Consider the following 15,433-nt stretch of genomic DNA (forward strand, 5'->3'; position numbering starts at 1 on the left):
TCTGAGGAAAGGTGGAGAATTCTGGAGGAGCAGGCAACCATACTTCTCTCTTTGGGACATGCTTTCCTCCTACACTGTCGCATGGGAGGTTGCTGTGAAGTCACCTCTCACCCTGGCTTCTCTCTGTCCCTTCTTCTCTCTTACCCTGCACCCCTCTCCTGTTCCCGGTTATCTAAAAGAATCAAATGGAATCATGTTACCTAAATAAGTGTCTGTTTCACAATTTGAAGGATGTATTCCACTTCCTTCAAAGACTGGCATTTAACAGCAAAAGGGATTTCCCCAATTATAGAAATGGTTCATGGTTGGATCTAAATCCCAACTGGCTGGCTTCTTTGCCTGCCTCCCTCCTTTCCCCTCCCTCCACCCTTTCTTTCTTCCTTTCTGACAGGGTCCTGCTCTATAACCCAGGCTGACCTTGAACTTGGAATCCTCTCGCCTAAGTGCTACAATTACAGGTTTGTGCTGACTTGGAGTCAGAATTCGAGTGTTGAATCCAGCAGAAATGTTTTCTAAACTGCATGCATTTGCATGAATCAATCAGAAGGAAGCTGTCATGAATAAAGCATTTTTTTTTAAATCCATGAACTAAAAATGACTTGGTCTCTACAACTGCATTTCACAGACCTTAAAAGCAAACAATTGGCTAATTAAGCCATAATGAATATGAGCTCATCTTGGCCCAGGGAAGCGTTAGATGTGATTGGAATGCAATTTCTTGTCAGTGTGCACACACGCTCACCACTACTCATCATGGCCTCTGCTGGCCGTATCTACCTGCAGCACCCCAGACCTCGTGCGTCCACCCTCACAGGTGCAGGAACTCATCTGAGGACTCCTGTCTCTGTAGCCCTGACATGTCTTTTCTCCTCTCACATTTTCCGTCCCTCTTCTCTTCCTTCTGCAGCAGGAATGCTCTCTTTGTTCGAGCCAGCTCAGGAGGAAAGCCCAGTCTGCCGAGTGCCCTTTACAACACTCAGGAAAGGGAGTTGCTGTGAGTGCCCTTGGCACATGGTATTCTTATCATGTTATAGGAATCCAGAAGTGAGGAACAAAGAGGGCTGGTTAGTCTGTCAGTGGGCTATCCTGACAATGGAACAATTCTGGCTTCTTTTTAAGCTTCACAAATCTCCTGGGGACAGTCCTAGTAAGAATCACCACAGTGCTGGCTGCTCGGAAGCTCAATACTGGTAGGACCACGAGGTGATTAAATCAATCCAGTGTGCACTACTGTACACTACTGTATGATGAATTGTTAGAAATCGGAGTCTATCTCTTTGTGTGTGTGTGTGTGTGTGTGTGTGTGTGTGTGTGTGTGTGTGTGAGAGAGAGAGAGAGAGAGAGAGAGAGAGAGAGAGAGAGAGAGAGAGAGAGAGATTTGGAAGCTTTCAGTGGACATCCTTAAGCTACAGCAAACGGTCTAACATAACAACCACGGTGACAATATTAATATTGTGACAGCTAAATATTTACAAGATTGCCATGAATCTATGCTTGTGTCAAGTTACAACTTTTAAAATATATTTTATATTTTATGTGTGTAAGTGTTTTCTGTAGATAATATATGTACCACACATACGCAGTGCCCCAGAGGCCAGAAGAGGGTTCCAGATGCCCTGGAACCGGACTGTAGATGGTTGTGAGCCACCACTGGGTGCTGGGAATTGAACACCGCTTCTCTGTAAGAGCAGCAAGTACTCTCAACCACTGAGTACATCATCTCATGTGGAATTCTTGTGACTTATGTCTCAGTGTCCCTATTTTAGGGATGGAGAAACTGAAGAATGAGGTTATAGCAGCTGCTTGAGTTTAATCTGCTGGTGAGAAGCAATGATGGGGTTGGAATTTGGGCTTTACTCCCATGTTGTCCTATGTTGTGAATTCTTACTGTTTTAAGGGTCACTAACATCCCCAGTCAGTTGGGGTTGCTTGGAGACCTATTGATTACACTGGGAAATTTACATGCCACTTCTCCATCTCCACCTTACGGATGAAAAGACAATGGTTTAGGTGGGCTAGCTGTGCTGCCAGTGGTCAGCGCATGTAGAGCTGAGAGCAGAAATGTAGTTCAGTAGGCTTCTGTGAGAGACATTGAGTTTTCATCTAATTAACTTCACTACCAATACCACTTCCTTTCATTTGAACCCAATGCTTTCAAATCTCATGTCTTATCACCTGCAGAAACGGGGCCAAACCCACAGGGCTGTCTACGTCTAGATGGGATCAGGAGCATGCAGGATGGTATGGCTGTAGACTGGGCATAAGCTTAAATGTAGCTCTTTCAGATTTAGCAATCTGTGATCCTGGTGGGAGGTGAATCTCTGTACTGTTTTGGAGGGAAAGGGGGCAAAAGTGAGGAAGTGATTTGTCCAAGTCATCCATAGCCATGTTGTAGACAGCAGTGTGGACATCTCTTAAACTACATGAAGAGTCCTCATCCCTATACTCCTAACCTCTGACTTTTCTGTTTCTGCTTTGGAGTAGAAACAACACTTTTGCCCTTCCTAGGTGCCAAATACTACACTGAGAACTCGAGGTTCACCATTTCCTTCCTGCTGTGTCTTAATCCTCCAGCAACAGTGTTGATAAGGGTTCATTATCAACCCATTCTATAGCTGAGGAAAGTGAGGTTGAAAGGAATGATGCAATCAGCCCAAATAGCTCCAGACTTTACCTGAATCCAAGTGATCTAGGTGCCAAGGGTCAGTGGCCGAAGACATGGGAGAAAGCGTCAGTGGGGAGGCCCCACAGTTGGACTCTACCAGCTCGCCCTGGATGTGCACGTGGGCCGAGGTGTTTGTCTGTCTCAAGGCTGCCTTGAGAGGGGCGATGTGGTTGAACTGGACTCTGGACAGGCAGCCTGTGAAGCCTGGGGTGTTGTATTTGTGAATTTCTTGGTCGATTTTCCCCGTTTCTAGAAAGAAAAGAAAGAGAAAATAAGAATCCAGGCCCATTCATTGTATTCTGTTGGAGAACAGGCCGGTCCCGCAGTGCCTGTGTTCTGAGCTCTTTGCTCAGTTCCAGCTTTGACTGTTGTGTTTTTGGAGATGAGATATTCAGATATCCTGTGCCTTGGAGCTGCAGACTTTAATAAATGTCATTTTGCTAGAGAACACGGGAGGGCGAGAGGAAGACCGCATTTGGGAACACGAAGACAAGACAGCAGAAGCACGCACAGTTCTCCGGAAGCTACAGGAGGTGTCATGGAAGCTGACGGCACACACTGGATCTGACTGGTTTTCCATGATCTCTGATTAGTTTAGACATATTACACAAGTATGTCTGCTTAGCTCTCCTATTCTCTTTTAATTTCTCTTTAAGGAGCCTTTATTTTGAAAGAAAAGGAATGAAAAAAGGAAGAAAGAAGAAAAGAGACTTTCCATAGCTGAGAGTTTTGCATTTTCTTTTTCCAAGGTTTATGGAATCTCTGTTAGTATCAGAGGGTTTGAAAGTCAGGAAATAGTCCCAGTTCAGTCACAGCATTCAGCTGCATTTATGAATGACCACCTTCCCCCGGTTTGTATGGTTAACATCTTCCCATAAACTCTCCGCTCAAAGGTAAGCCTGGGTTCAGGCAGCTCCAATGCACCCATGTGTGGTAAGTGGACACTGTTTGTCAGTCAAGGCAGAGACTTTCTTTCTGGCTTCCCATCTCTGCTTTTGGACCCAGCAGACTAATGCTGATGGAATCCTTAAGTGCTTAAGGCCATCTGACCTCACATCTCTAAACCAGAAAGATTTTTGATCTGAAAAACAAACCCCGCATTTGGTAACAGCATCAAAGTCCTTGGTAAACCAGAGAAGTCATTTCAGCTGGGGATTGCCGCAGAAGGAGCTGCTGAGGTTGAAAGGAAATGGAACTCCAGGCTGGCTGTGTTATGTTCAGGGAACTATGGGAAGCTGCTGGGACTACAGCTCGAGGCTAGACTGGGTAGGGCCTTGAAGGCCGAGTTTGAATGTTTCCATTTCAGTAGAAAAAGCAAAGATGTTGAAACTTCAGAGGGCTTTTGTGGGGGCTGCGTTGGAAAGATAAGTAGAGAGGCAGTGTAGCAACTGTTGTGAGCAGGTGCTGGCATGACCACCCCATCCTCAGACCCCTGAAAGCCCTCTGGCTCCAGATTCTTCTTTTTGCTACACAGCTGAGGTCAGATCATGCTGTGGACCTGGATAAAGTACCTCCCTCCCTGTTGGCTCCTCTGCTCTCCCTTCCCCATGCCAAAGCTGGTATTACCGACAGAGAACTGGTTTTGGTTTTGTTTCTTTGGTAGAGATCTGAGTAGGTAGTGGAGAACTTTTCATTTTTAAATTTTAGTCCAGGCTCATCTGGACTTTCCTGTTTCAACCTCCCAAATACTGAGATTAAAGAAGTGAGCCACTACATCTAGCTTAGTGGAGGGGGAACTCTGACTTCAGTTGAATTTCACGTGGTCCTTGACACAGTTTTTTAAACTTTAGGAAGGTGGGCTTTCCTACCACACAGACCAGAGGACAGTTTCAGAGCTCTCTCCATCAGAGGGCTCTCCATTTAACTTTTTGAAGACATGGCCCCAGGGCAAGGACACCACACCCTGGGGGTGGAGGGTGCCCAGAAGTAGGCTTCTGATATTCTTAGCTGAACAGTGGTTGCAGCTGAGCATAGTGAGCACTGGAGATAAGTCAGCCACATGGGCGAAGGTTTGGGGCGATGGGGGAGCAGGCCATGGGGGGCAGGCTATGAGAGGGGCAGGCAATGAGATATTGGATGCTGTCGTTCTCCTATACCCTCCACATGCTCTTCTTGGGTCACAGGATGAGAAGACTTTCTCTACCATGTGACCCATCACGATTTGTTGTGTTACTTCCCAAATGATTGGGTCAAGTGACAACATATTGAAACCTCTGCCACTAAGAGCCAAATTAACTTTTCTTCCTTCTAAAATGCTTCACCCCAGGCATTTGGTACAGTCGCAGAAAGCTGACTTCCATTGTATTAGTTACTTTTCTTGTTGCTATGATCAACCAGCAACCTGGCAGGAAGCAATGTAAGAGGAGAAGGGATTATTTTGGTTCATAGTTTGAAGGATTACAACCCATCATGGTCGGGGAAGCATGGTGGCAGAAATGAGAGAGAGTTGGGTACACTGTGTCCCTGGTTAGGAAGCAGATGACAGACATAAACTTGGGCGGGGCTAAGAAACATCAAGGCCTTCTTCCTTCAGCCAGGCCCAATTTCGAACCCTTCTCCCACCTGGGGACTATGTGTTCAAACACTTGAGCCTATGGAAACCATTTCATATTTAGTAGACACAAACCATCTGGTCTGGGTTGGATAGGATCCACCCCCACTTCACAGATGAACAAACTGAGGCTCATTTCAATTTCTGTTGAAGCCTTTGACAATGAATATATGTTTATGTTTCCCATAAGAAATAGGGAAGACAAATACGATTTGTGTTAGTCTCAACTTTCTAAAAAGGAATTTGATTTACATTTGTGTAGATTATTTGATAACTCTAGTCAGAGGCTCCATAGAAATGATATGATGAGGCTTACAGAAAAAACTCAGATGGCTTTGATAAGTTCATTAGCTTTCAAGTCAACAATGCGATTTTCAAAAATGAGGCTAGCTGCTGTCAAAGCCTATGGCTCTGATGTCACTGACAGCTCCAGCAAGTTCTGAAAATGGTTGTCTAAATAAGTCTCCCTCCCTCCCTCTCTCTCTTTGTGTGAGTATGAGAGAGAGAGAGAGGGAGAGGGAGGGAGGGACCTAAGCAAGCACGCTACACTGAACTACATCCCCAGCCTCAGTTTATTTTTTTTTTTATTATTATTATTTTAAGATAGTCTCACTATGTAGTCAAGACTGGCCTTCCCCTCTCTCAGGCAAGTGCTGGGATACAGATGTGCCCCATCATGCCCCATAGGATTCCATATTTCTCAAGAATATTAGATAGTATAGCATATCTGTCACTTTAGCACATCTGAGTTTGTTACAATTAAATTATGTTAAGCGATAAAATCCATTAGATGTCTCATACTGGAATCATACATGAAAATACCATACATGGCAAGATGCTACTTTGTGCATGGAGATGCATTGGCCAATGCAATTCCTGGGGGGAAAATCTGCTTTACAGAATGCAGATTAGAAATGCAGTGAGTCACTTCTGAAATTAAATTGTCAAAATATGATTAGTCCTCTAATTTCTTATATTTAAAGTGGTTTGGGGTATGGAATATAGTCCACTTAAAATATCTGCAATTCTTCTCGAAACTTTAAAGTGAAATAAATGCTCACAAGAGTCCTCTGGGGGAGGCAGCAGGTGCATTAGTGTGCATTAGCCTGCATTCTCGGCTCTCTGTCACTCAGTCACTGCACACCAGTGACAGACAGGAGGGTCAGGAGAAGTGAAAAGAGACAGGGGCCCTGAGCAGGAAACACAGGGGAAGCAGCAGCTCCACAGGGGGTAGAATGTGCTGGAAGCTCAGGGACACATATGAGCACCTGTCCCAGGGGCATTAGCTAATGTTTCCCAGCAGAGGTTTCTCTTTTTCCTCTGAGGGCTTTGATTCACTTACATATTTTTCCTGGGTTTCCCATAGGATCTACTCACACACGATTTTATTGGCTTTTAGAATTTTAAATTTCCTATAGATTTTCTTTCTATCCTTTGGTGGGAGGAAGGGATGTGATTATATGAAAACAAAACAAAACAAAACAAAACAAAAACCACTTAATTGTTTTACTGACCAGAGCCGAGAGTTCTTACTGTGACAGTAATGTCTGACTTCCTGTAGATATCTACTGTGTGGTCCTGTCTGTAGGAGCTGCTGTGAAAGTCACCCTTTTTAGGATCTGTGGGGTCCAGACAAATGGCCTTTCTTGTTCACAGCCCTAATGGGGTTCACAATTGTCCCACAGAAGCCATAGGAAGAGCTAGTCCCAAAGTATTGTCTGCTCTTCCCTCTGTTCTGGGGTGGAATGTGTCCCACTGGAGACAGTAATTTTCACAATTCACAGACTGGGAATTAATACCATCTAATTACATGGTGAGATGTTATTCTCTTCTCAATTCCCATTAGATTTTCAAAAAGAAGGTCCCAGGGCTGGGATGCTCTCTTCACACCACTAATACTTAATATTGTTTTCTTTCTGACAGAGATTGGACATCAGACCTGGATCCTATGGAAAGCCATGGTACCAAATTTCATTGTATTTCCATAGCATGTATTTGTGCTATTACTGGGACAAAATGCAATACTAGTAATTTCATATCATGATAGCTTACAAAATTTTCCTTTTAATAGTTTCTTTATTATAGCAACATATTTAAATTAAGATTGTGATTCCATTTAAAGGGAAATATGAGTAATTAATACTCAAGGAGGTTATCAGAAATGGTAGCAATATAATTGACAATGTTAAAATTATGACATAGGTCCTCATGTGATTTGGGGGAATAGTGTTGGAGAGGAACTTGCTGCCCTCTATCAGGTTCAGCAGCCTCTATTCTACTATTATGGACCCCACCTTTTCCCCTCCCCAACACTCAGTACCTGCCATTGCCCATCACTTCAGAACAGCACAGGCCCTGGGCTCTCAGAAAGGGAGTTTGTAATGGCTTCCTCTAAGATTCTACTATATTCTAGCCACTTGGCTCAGGCATATTCTTTCTCTCTTGGATGGGCCTGATACCTGATTTGGACCTCTAATAGACAAAAGCTTCTTATGATTAAGAACTGAATGTCATAGCTCTGTGTTCTCCAAAGGCTCTAAAATAATGTCTTCCTTAAAGACATTATTGTGTAAGGATCAAGTACAGGGGAATTAAATATCATCCAACTAACTATAGTCAAGATTTGTTGCTTTGTAAGGTACAGAGAGGGGGAACATGGCCTTAAACAAGAAGGGAGAGACAGCTTATGTAGATGAAACACAACAGTGTATATTATTTGCAGAGGTATCATTATCACTTAGAAACTGGTCTATCTCACTGAAGTTGGTCTTATCTTTTACAGATTGTATTGCACTGATCTCAACACCTATGGATTAGTGCTGTGTATCCACCGCTGTCTACATACTCCATGGGCCTCCAGCACAAGGCTCTGAGTTTGTGGTACATAGTAGACTAAGTGGGATGAAGGTTTGAGACCATTGCCTGGGGAGGTTTTTAATAGTTCTTGTAAAAATCAGACTGGAATAAGATTGGAGAGCTGTCCCCTGATTCCATTTCCCATCACAGGAAGGGTGCTGCTCAGCCAGTCCATTCCAAGAGCTGCTGCTAATGTTAGGGCTCAGCTTCTGGTCCACCCAGAGAAGAGCTGCAGGTGGGTTCATTAGGTGGGACACAAGTTTTCCCATTCTAGCCTCATTTGTCTGTAGATGTGTGGACAGGAGCTTGGTTAGGTCAGTGGAAGGGATAACCAACTCCCTTCCCCCATTCCCTGGAGCCAAGAACATTAATCCCAAAGAGCAAATAAAATCCAACAAGCCTCCTCCTTCAGCTCTAATGCAATCAAATGATAAGCAGTAGGTAGGGCAGGGCAATGCTGGCTGCTAGCTTGTGCCAGGCTTCTGTTCTGACAGGCTACATCTTTTCATCACTGTCTTAGCAACCCGCTGGCTTTCCAAAGATGCATGACCAGAATTAAATCCACATACATAATTGATGTGCATTATTATGTACCATGACATTTATTAATCCCTTAAGAAAGACGCTAATGAAATCTCATTGTCGTTATTAGATGCTTTGCTCTCTTACAAAGGGAGGCAGGTCTAAAATACGCAGGTGTGATTTAAATAGCTCTTGACCTATAACACGTGCTTGCCCGATGACAAAGAGGTAGAACCCTGGAAAAGCTGAATCTGTGTTTCTGTTTCAGTGGCTGCTGCATGTTAACTTGTGGGTCTTTGTCTAAGGATTAATGAAACAAGACTGAGGGTGTTCATTTTCTAAAGGCAACAGTAAAAAAAAAAAAAAAATGCCTTCATGTGAAAATGTTAGCCACCTATACTAATTTGCAATAATGTTAAGGATGGCATTTTTATTTGTATCCATTTATCACAGTTCCTGAGTTTCAGGGACATTAAATAAATTGGAATTGTCATTTCTATTCCTAAAATCTAGCCTGAAAATAAAAGGTTTATTATGATTAATCTTAGAATGTAGTTGTAATTACTCAACATCAAAAACATTGTGGCTCAGAGTAAGTATGACTCCTAACTTGTTTCTGGACATTAGACACTTGGTGTCATTAAGGCCACAAATCAAAAAGATGGACTGTCTCCCATTTTCCTGGTTATTTCAAAGTTGTAAACCACAAACTCGCAAGCCTGGAAGATACTGCTGTCCCGTTTCATAGCAGGTTCTGCAGAAAGTAATGACACCTTTCAGAGACTGTGAGGTACCTGTCAGTCAACCACCAGAGCTGTCCTACGATTCCCTGAGAAACGCGATTATTGTACCTCTTAGAATCTTAGTCAATGTATGCTTCGGGTCCTAGATATTTGCTACTGCAAAGCAGAGTGGAGATTTGCAGTTTCCTGTGAGCCAGGACTGTACATACCCGCTTCTTGCTCACAGGAGGTTTAGTCCACTCTTGCCTTTGCATTTTGTTATTAGCACAGGAAATAGAATCCCATACACAACACTGTCAGGATGAAATGTAGGGAGAAAACCATTTTTTTTTTCTGTGTGTACCTCATTTCTGCTAAAACGTTCCCGTTATTGTCTTAGGCTTTGAGAAGTCATAGTTGACTGTAGCTGACGTATAAGGACAGTGAGTTTGATTTTCTAGTTTTCCCGCTTTATTCCTCCAAGGCACTGAAGGGTATTCTTTCGAGAATTAGCAGAGGGTCACTTGAAATGAACATCCCAGGATCAGGGCAACTTGGGGCCAGGGAGGACAGGAGGGTGCTGGCCTCTGGCATTTGTTACAGAAGCATGTGTTTAGGTCAGGAAAAACTAACATGCCTTCCTATTTGCAGATAATGTCAAATTGAGTGACTTGGTAAAATAAAAAAAAACAGTTTGCTTCCTCTGCTCTCACTCTGCTCCAGGAGGCCCCCCTCCCAAGCCTCTCTTTTTCAAGAAGAGAGAAAGACAATCTTTTGAAGACTAAGACTGCACAGAAGTACAAACATCAGAGTGTGGGGAATGGAGTTGAGGTTGGAAGGGAAAGCGTGCTTTTCCCAGGAACTGAGATCTGTCAGGCATACATGACGTGAGGACAGGAGCAGTTTACAGTAAGTGTACTGAGTGATCCCCTCTGGTTTCCTTCCCACATGCTCAACACAAGAAGGAATTCAAATCTTGGAACACTGGCTTAGGCTCTGAAGACAGAATTTCAACACTTGAGACTGAGTTTGAGGCCTCAGTGGGCCATCACAAAAACACAAACATCACAATACCAACGACCTTGGATGCCATCAAGGAGTAGGATCATGAGGTGGGCTAGTTGGGCCCTGGGGACATAAAGGCGTGGGTTTCCTCACATCAAAATTTTCTCTGACTAAATCAACTTATTCATTTTCAGATTGGGATAAGAGTTTATTAAGTTAGGGGGTACTGACAGAGGACTTACATTTCAGCAAAGAATTCTGTGATGTCTCTAATGATATTTTTGTGGTCAGGCTAGATATATGCAGACTTGCGAAAGTATAAGTAGTATTTCAAAAGTATGTGTATTAGAAGGTGAACAATGGGGAGAATTTGTTGGGTGGATGGGAATTGACTCCAATGGGGGACATTGAATTATTGGTTTGAATAAAATTTGTCAATAATAATTTTGTCAACTTGAAACCAGCTAGAATCATCAGAGAAGAAGGTGCCTCAACTGAGAAAATGCTTCCACAAGATTAGGCTGTAGGCAAGCCTGTAGATCATTTTCTTAATTAGTGGTTGATGGAGGAGGGCCCAACCTGTTGTGGGTGATGCCACCCCTGGGCTGGTGGTCCTGGGTTCTATAAGAAAGCTGACTGAGCAAGCCATGAGGAGTGAGCCAGTAAATAGCCCTTCTCCATGGCCTTTGCATTGGCTTCTACCTCCAGGTTCCTGCCCTGTTTGAGTTCCTGTCCTGACTTCCTTTGATGATGAACAGTGATGTGGAAGTGTAAGCCAAATAAATCTTTTCCCCTTCAAGTTTCTTTGGTCTTGGTGTTTCATCAGCAATAGTAACCCGAACTAAGACTAATATCAACAGTTCATTGGCCAGTATATCACATGCTATTTAGTAGAAAGAGGTGGCTATGCAGGAAATAAAAAGAACATATATCAAAAGGATGTTGAAAGGCTGAAATGATGGCTTATACCTAACTAGACAAAGCTTAGAAGAAACAAATACCTAACTTTTATACTTGGAAATAGCATACCATTTACTGTGCCATCACCAAAATGTATTTCAATTAATTACAAGTATTTTGGGAGTTAAGAGTAAGATTTGGCTGAATCAAAAAAAGAATGGGTTCTAGATTCTCATTTGGAAAGCAAATTCTAAGGCTCTCCTGTAGATTGGCTACATTAAATCTATAGGATAAAAGATCATTGGGCATAACTTCAATAATCAGCTAGGGTGTGTATACTGGCTTGTCCTTAGGTTTGAGCAGATGAAGAAGAGTAGAAGGACCCATAGACACTTAGCTTGGAGAAGAGAAGGTTCATCAAGCAGATGTTTCCTCTGAATGGAAACACATTTCCTCCTAGAAGAAAGAAGGAAACTCCAAAGGCTCAGGAGCTCATGAAACATTCAAGGCCCAGGAAGCTCAAGAAACACATAAGACTCAGAAAGCATAAGAAACACACAAGGATCAGGAAGCTTAGAATGTTTCAAGAGTTACAAGACCCCTCTCCATGGTTATAAATTTAGTGAACAATTGTTGGGGCAGGAGATTCTTTTTGGTGGAATTCATTGCAAGTTGTGCAGTTAATACCAGGGATACAGGTTTCATGAGTTGTAGCCCACACTAGGATGGATTCCTGATAATGTAGCTGCCTTTGACCCATGCTCCTATAAGTAATCCCAGCATGTTATTGGTTCACAAAGCTAGGCTTGGGTGAAATATTCTTTAGTCTGTTGTTAATGTCCTTTCTGGGGTAACTAAACATTTGCTAAGGAAGTTATATAACCCATAGGAAACGCATGATTTCTGCAATCAAATTTTAGAATGGCTGTGGGAAGATTCAGGGTTTAGACTTGGTCTGGGAAGTTGTCCTTAATCTAAGGACAGCCACTGGAATAGGAGCCCAGAAAGTAAATGTGAGATTAGGCCATCCAGGGAAGAGGCATCCAGAAGCAGCCCTGGAAGTATGAGGGCACCTAGTTAAGCATGGATAGGATGGGTATCATTCTAGCTGGAGAAAGGTGATGGCGAGGAACTTAGGGCTGGAGGTGAGACAAACCATTTGCAAGAAAAGACCCCAGCTCTAAGAGGCACTGTGAGGAAGGGGAAGGCTTCTTGACTGCACTCTATGTCCTCGATTCAGCCCGTTATCAGAATCTCTATGAAAAATTATGAGGTGGGTTGAATAACCGTTCAATGCTGAGTGAGAGAAACTGAATATCTTTGCTCAGGTTACTCAGCTAGTAGATGGAGCAGATGCACCTATAGGTGTCCCCTGCTTCTGCTGCTCTGTGAGGATGGATTTGAAGGAGGGACATTTAGACTTTGTCAGCAGAGCTATCTCTGTGGAGAAGTACCGCCACAGAGTTCCGCAGCCACCAAGAGATATGAAAAGTGAGGGAGCCAGGGTACCAGGAGAGCTCTGGACAGGGATGGCCTGTTCTTTGTGGTTCTGACTGGCATGGCAGCTTCTGAGGGGATCTATATGAAATGTGTGTCTGGTGGGTATGAAGCCAACCATTTTGATGACATTCTCCCCTTCAGAGTCAGTTGTTACCACACACTGGCTTTTTCCTTGTGTTACACACAAGGCTTTTCACCAATGTTAATTGAAACTGTAGGCTCTCAAAAAGTTTTAGAGATGTGCTGTCAAATTTTTAGATTTATTTATTAATTTTTACTTATGGATTTTAAGTTTATTTCATTATTGATGTGTGTGTGTATACATTTGTCTATGAGTGTATGAGTATATGTATGTTTATGAGTTTGTGTGTGGGTGTCTATGGAGGAGGCCAGAAGAGGGCCTTGGGGTCCCTGGAGCTGGAGTTACAGGTGGTTGTGAACCACCTAATGTGGGTGCTGGTAACTAAATTCCAGTCCTCTGGAAGAGCAGCAAGTGCTCTTAACTGCCAAGCAATCTCTTTTTATTTTTTGAGGCAGGGTCTCAAGTAGTTCAGGCTAGCCTCTAGTTTGGTATGGAGGAAAGGATGATGACCTTGAACTTCTGACTCCTTTGCTCACACCTCCCCAGTTCTGAGATTTCAGGCCCATGTCACCATGCCCTTTTTTAATATAGTTAGATTAAACTCAGGCTTCCATCCGTGCTAGGTGAGCACACTACCAATGGTGCTACATTCCCCGCTTTGCTTGCCTTTAATATTTGATAGCTTACTCAGCTGCAGTTGCTGTTATCACTTGAGCTTCCAGATAACGCAGGGTAACTGAGGGTCTGTCCCCCAGCAGAACCCTAATGGTGCCTTGGGGAGCTAGCCAGAACTACCCAAAGCAAAAAGACAAAGAACAAAGCTGCGCTGAGCCAGACAGCGAGCCTGCAGCCCTCTCTAATTTATCTAAATGGAGTCTCTTGCAGGGGTGGTTTAGGGGTCCGTGAATTTTCACTTTACTCTTTCTTCTCAGGTTTTTCCTCGGAGGCCTTCATTTCCGTCCCCCACGGAGCGGCTGACTGCTTATTTCCCCAGCGGGGCCCTTCCTCTGCTCCTGTCATTATCTCCAGCCTCCTAGCTGCCTGTGCATGTCGACAGCTCTTCTGTCTCCACTTTGGAAGGTGCAAATTACAGCGGCTGCTGCAGCACCTTGCAGGCAATGCATTTTCTCAGCACTGGGCCTCTTCTGCCCCCAACACGACACCCGCCCCCACAGTGTCCTGCTGTGTGCTTTGTTTCCCAGCAGATCAGAGGTGGAGTGTTGGGGGCGGGGGAGAGGGGGCAACTGCATTCATGCCTCTTCTAAAATATGTTCCTGGATCTCTGGGCACCTTGGAAAGGAGTCCACCTGGTGTCACTACCCCAGCCCCCATAACGAGATTTAGCTCTTTTGGCATGAACACATTTCATGTTTCCAAATTCTGGTGGAAAACCTGGCTCTCTAGGATCCTTTCTTAAGCAAATGAGACCCAATATGTATACTGGGCATGTATACTTTCACAGGTCCTACATGTGTATTTGCTTTTCAAGGTTTCTTCCTTTATGAAAAAAAGGAAAAAAAAAAAAGACATATAGGTATAGTTGTTAGTATAAAGATGACTATGATATCATATGTTAAAAATGATTCATTCAACCTAGAAGTTCAGTTTTACTTTTGATTTTAAAATAAATTAATACCTTCTTTTGAGGGACCCTAAAAGCATGGTGGGCTCTAGTCACTGTACTTTAATGGATATGCTAGCCCTGCTGTATATATTCGATAGCTTTTCCTGATGGCTTAGGTTTGACTAGAATATTATTTTCTTATGAAACAAAACGTAGGTCTGGAGCTTGTATTTTTTTTTTTTTTTTTAAGGGACTAGTCCAGTAAAATAGCTCAAAGTTTTGTCAAAAATGCTTGCTGGGCAAGCCTGATGGCCAGAGTTCTGTTCTGGGAACCCACAGAGAACTATTTCCTGAAAATTATCTTCTGGCCATCTGTGCACCATGACATGTATGCATGCACACATGCCCTTGCTCTCGCTCGTGCACATACACAGATACATACATACATACACACACACACACACACACACACACACACACACACACACACACACGTTGGTTATGAGTTGAATACCTCCCCTAGCCCAGATGGTCCTAGAGGGGTACAAGGTTGATGTCAACAGAAACTAAGTGGACCCAGTGTTTAAAGAAGTGTTCAAGCCCAGGAAGGAAAGTGTGAGGGGTGACAGAGAGGCATAGACATCACAAGTCTCTGTGGCTGACACCTGAACAGAGGGCAACTGGGTTCCAGAATGACTTTCTTCCTCCCCACCTTTCCCCCTCTATAATCTGTTGGCCAGACATAAGCTGGGAGGGAGTTTGAGGGTCTTAACCCACTGCCTTCTCATTGCTGGATCTCTGAATGTAACGCAACTCAACAATTCCATTCCTGCCTCTGCTCATGGGCACCACAAGATCTGGTGTTCCTGCTGTGAGAAGACCCAGACTTCATTATAATATGCCACCCACCTCATAAGTTCTCATAAAACGTCTCTCATGTCCACAACATAGAACCCATTGGGCTGCTACTTTTCTTTTGGGACAGCCTACTCCAATCTCTCTTTGAAGAATTTTCTTTGCTAAAAACAAACAAACAACAACAACTTCTACTTAAACTGTATGTGTC

At 43.5% G+C, this 15,433-nt stretch overlaps 1 protein-coding gene across 2 annotated transcripts in view; it reads right to left on the minus strand.

The window, feature by feature from the left end:
• Window positions 1-15,433, minus strand: part of Cntnap2 (contactin associated protein 2) — a 2,080,708-nt gene that overhangs the window by 25,480 nt on the left and 2,039,795 nt on the right. For both annotated transcript variants that reach the window (XM_036182111.1, XM_036182112.1), the window contains one exon: window positions 2,675-2,914. In XM_036182111.1, the coding sequence (XP_036038004.1) occupies window positions 2,675-2,914 (240 nt within the window). The remainder of the gene's footprint in view (window positions 1-2,674; window positions 2,915-15,433) is intronic.

This window comes from Onychomys torridus, chromosome 3 (assembly GCF_903995425.1).
Source record: "Onychomys torridus chromosome 3, mOncTor1.1, whole genome shotgun sequence".
Classification (NCBI taxonomy): domain Eukaryota; kingdom Metazoa; phylum Chordata; class Mammalia; order Rodentia; family Cricetidae; genus Onychomys; species Onychomys torridus.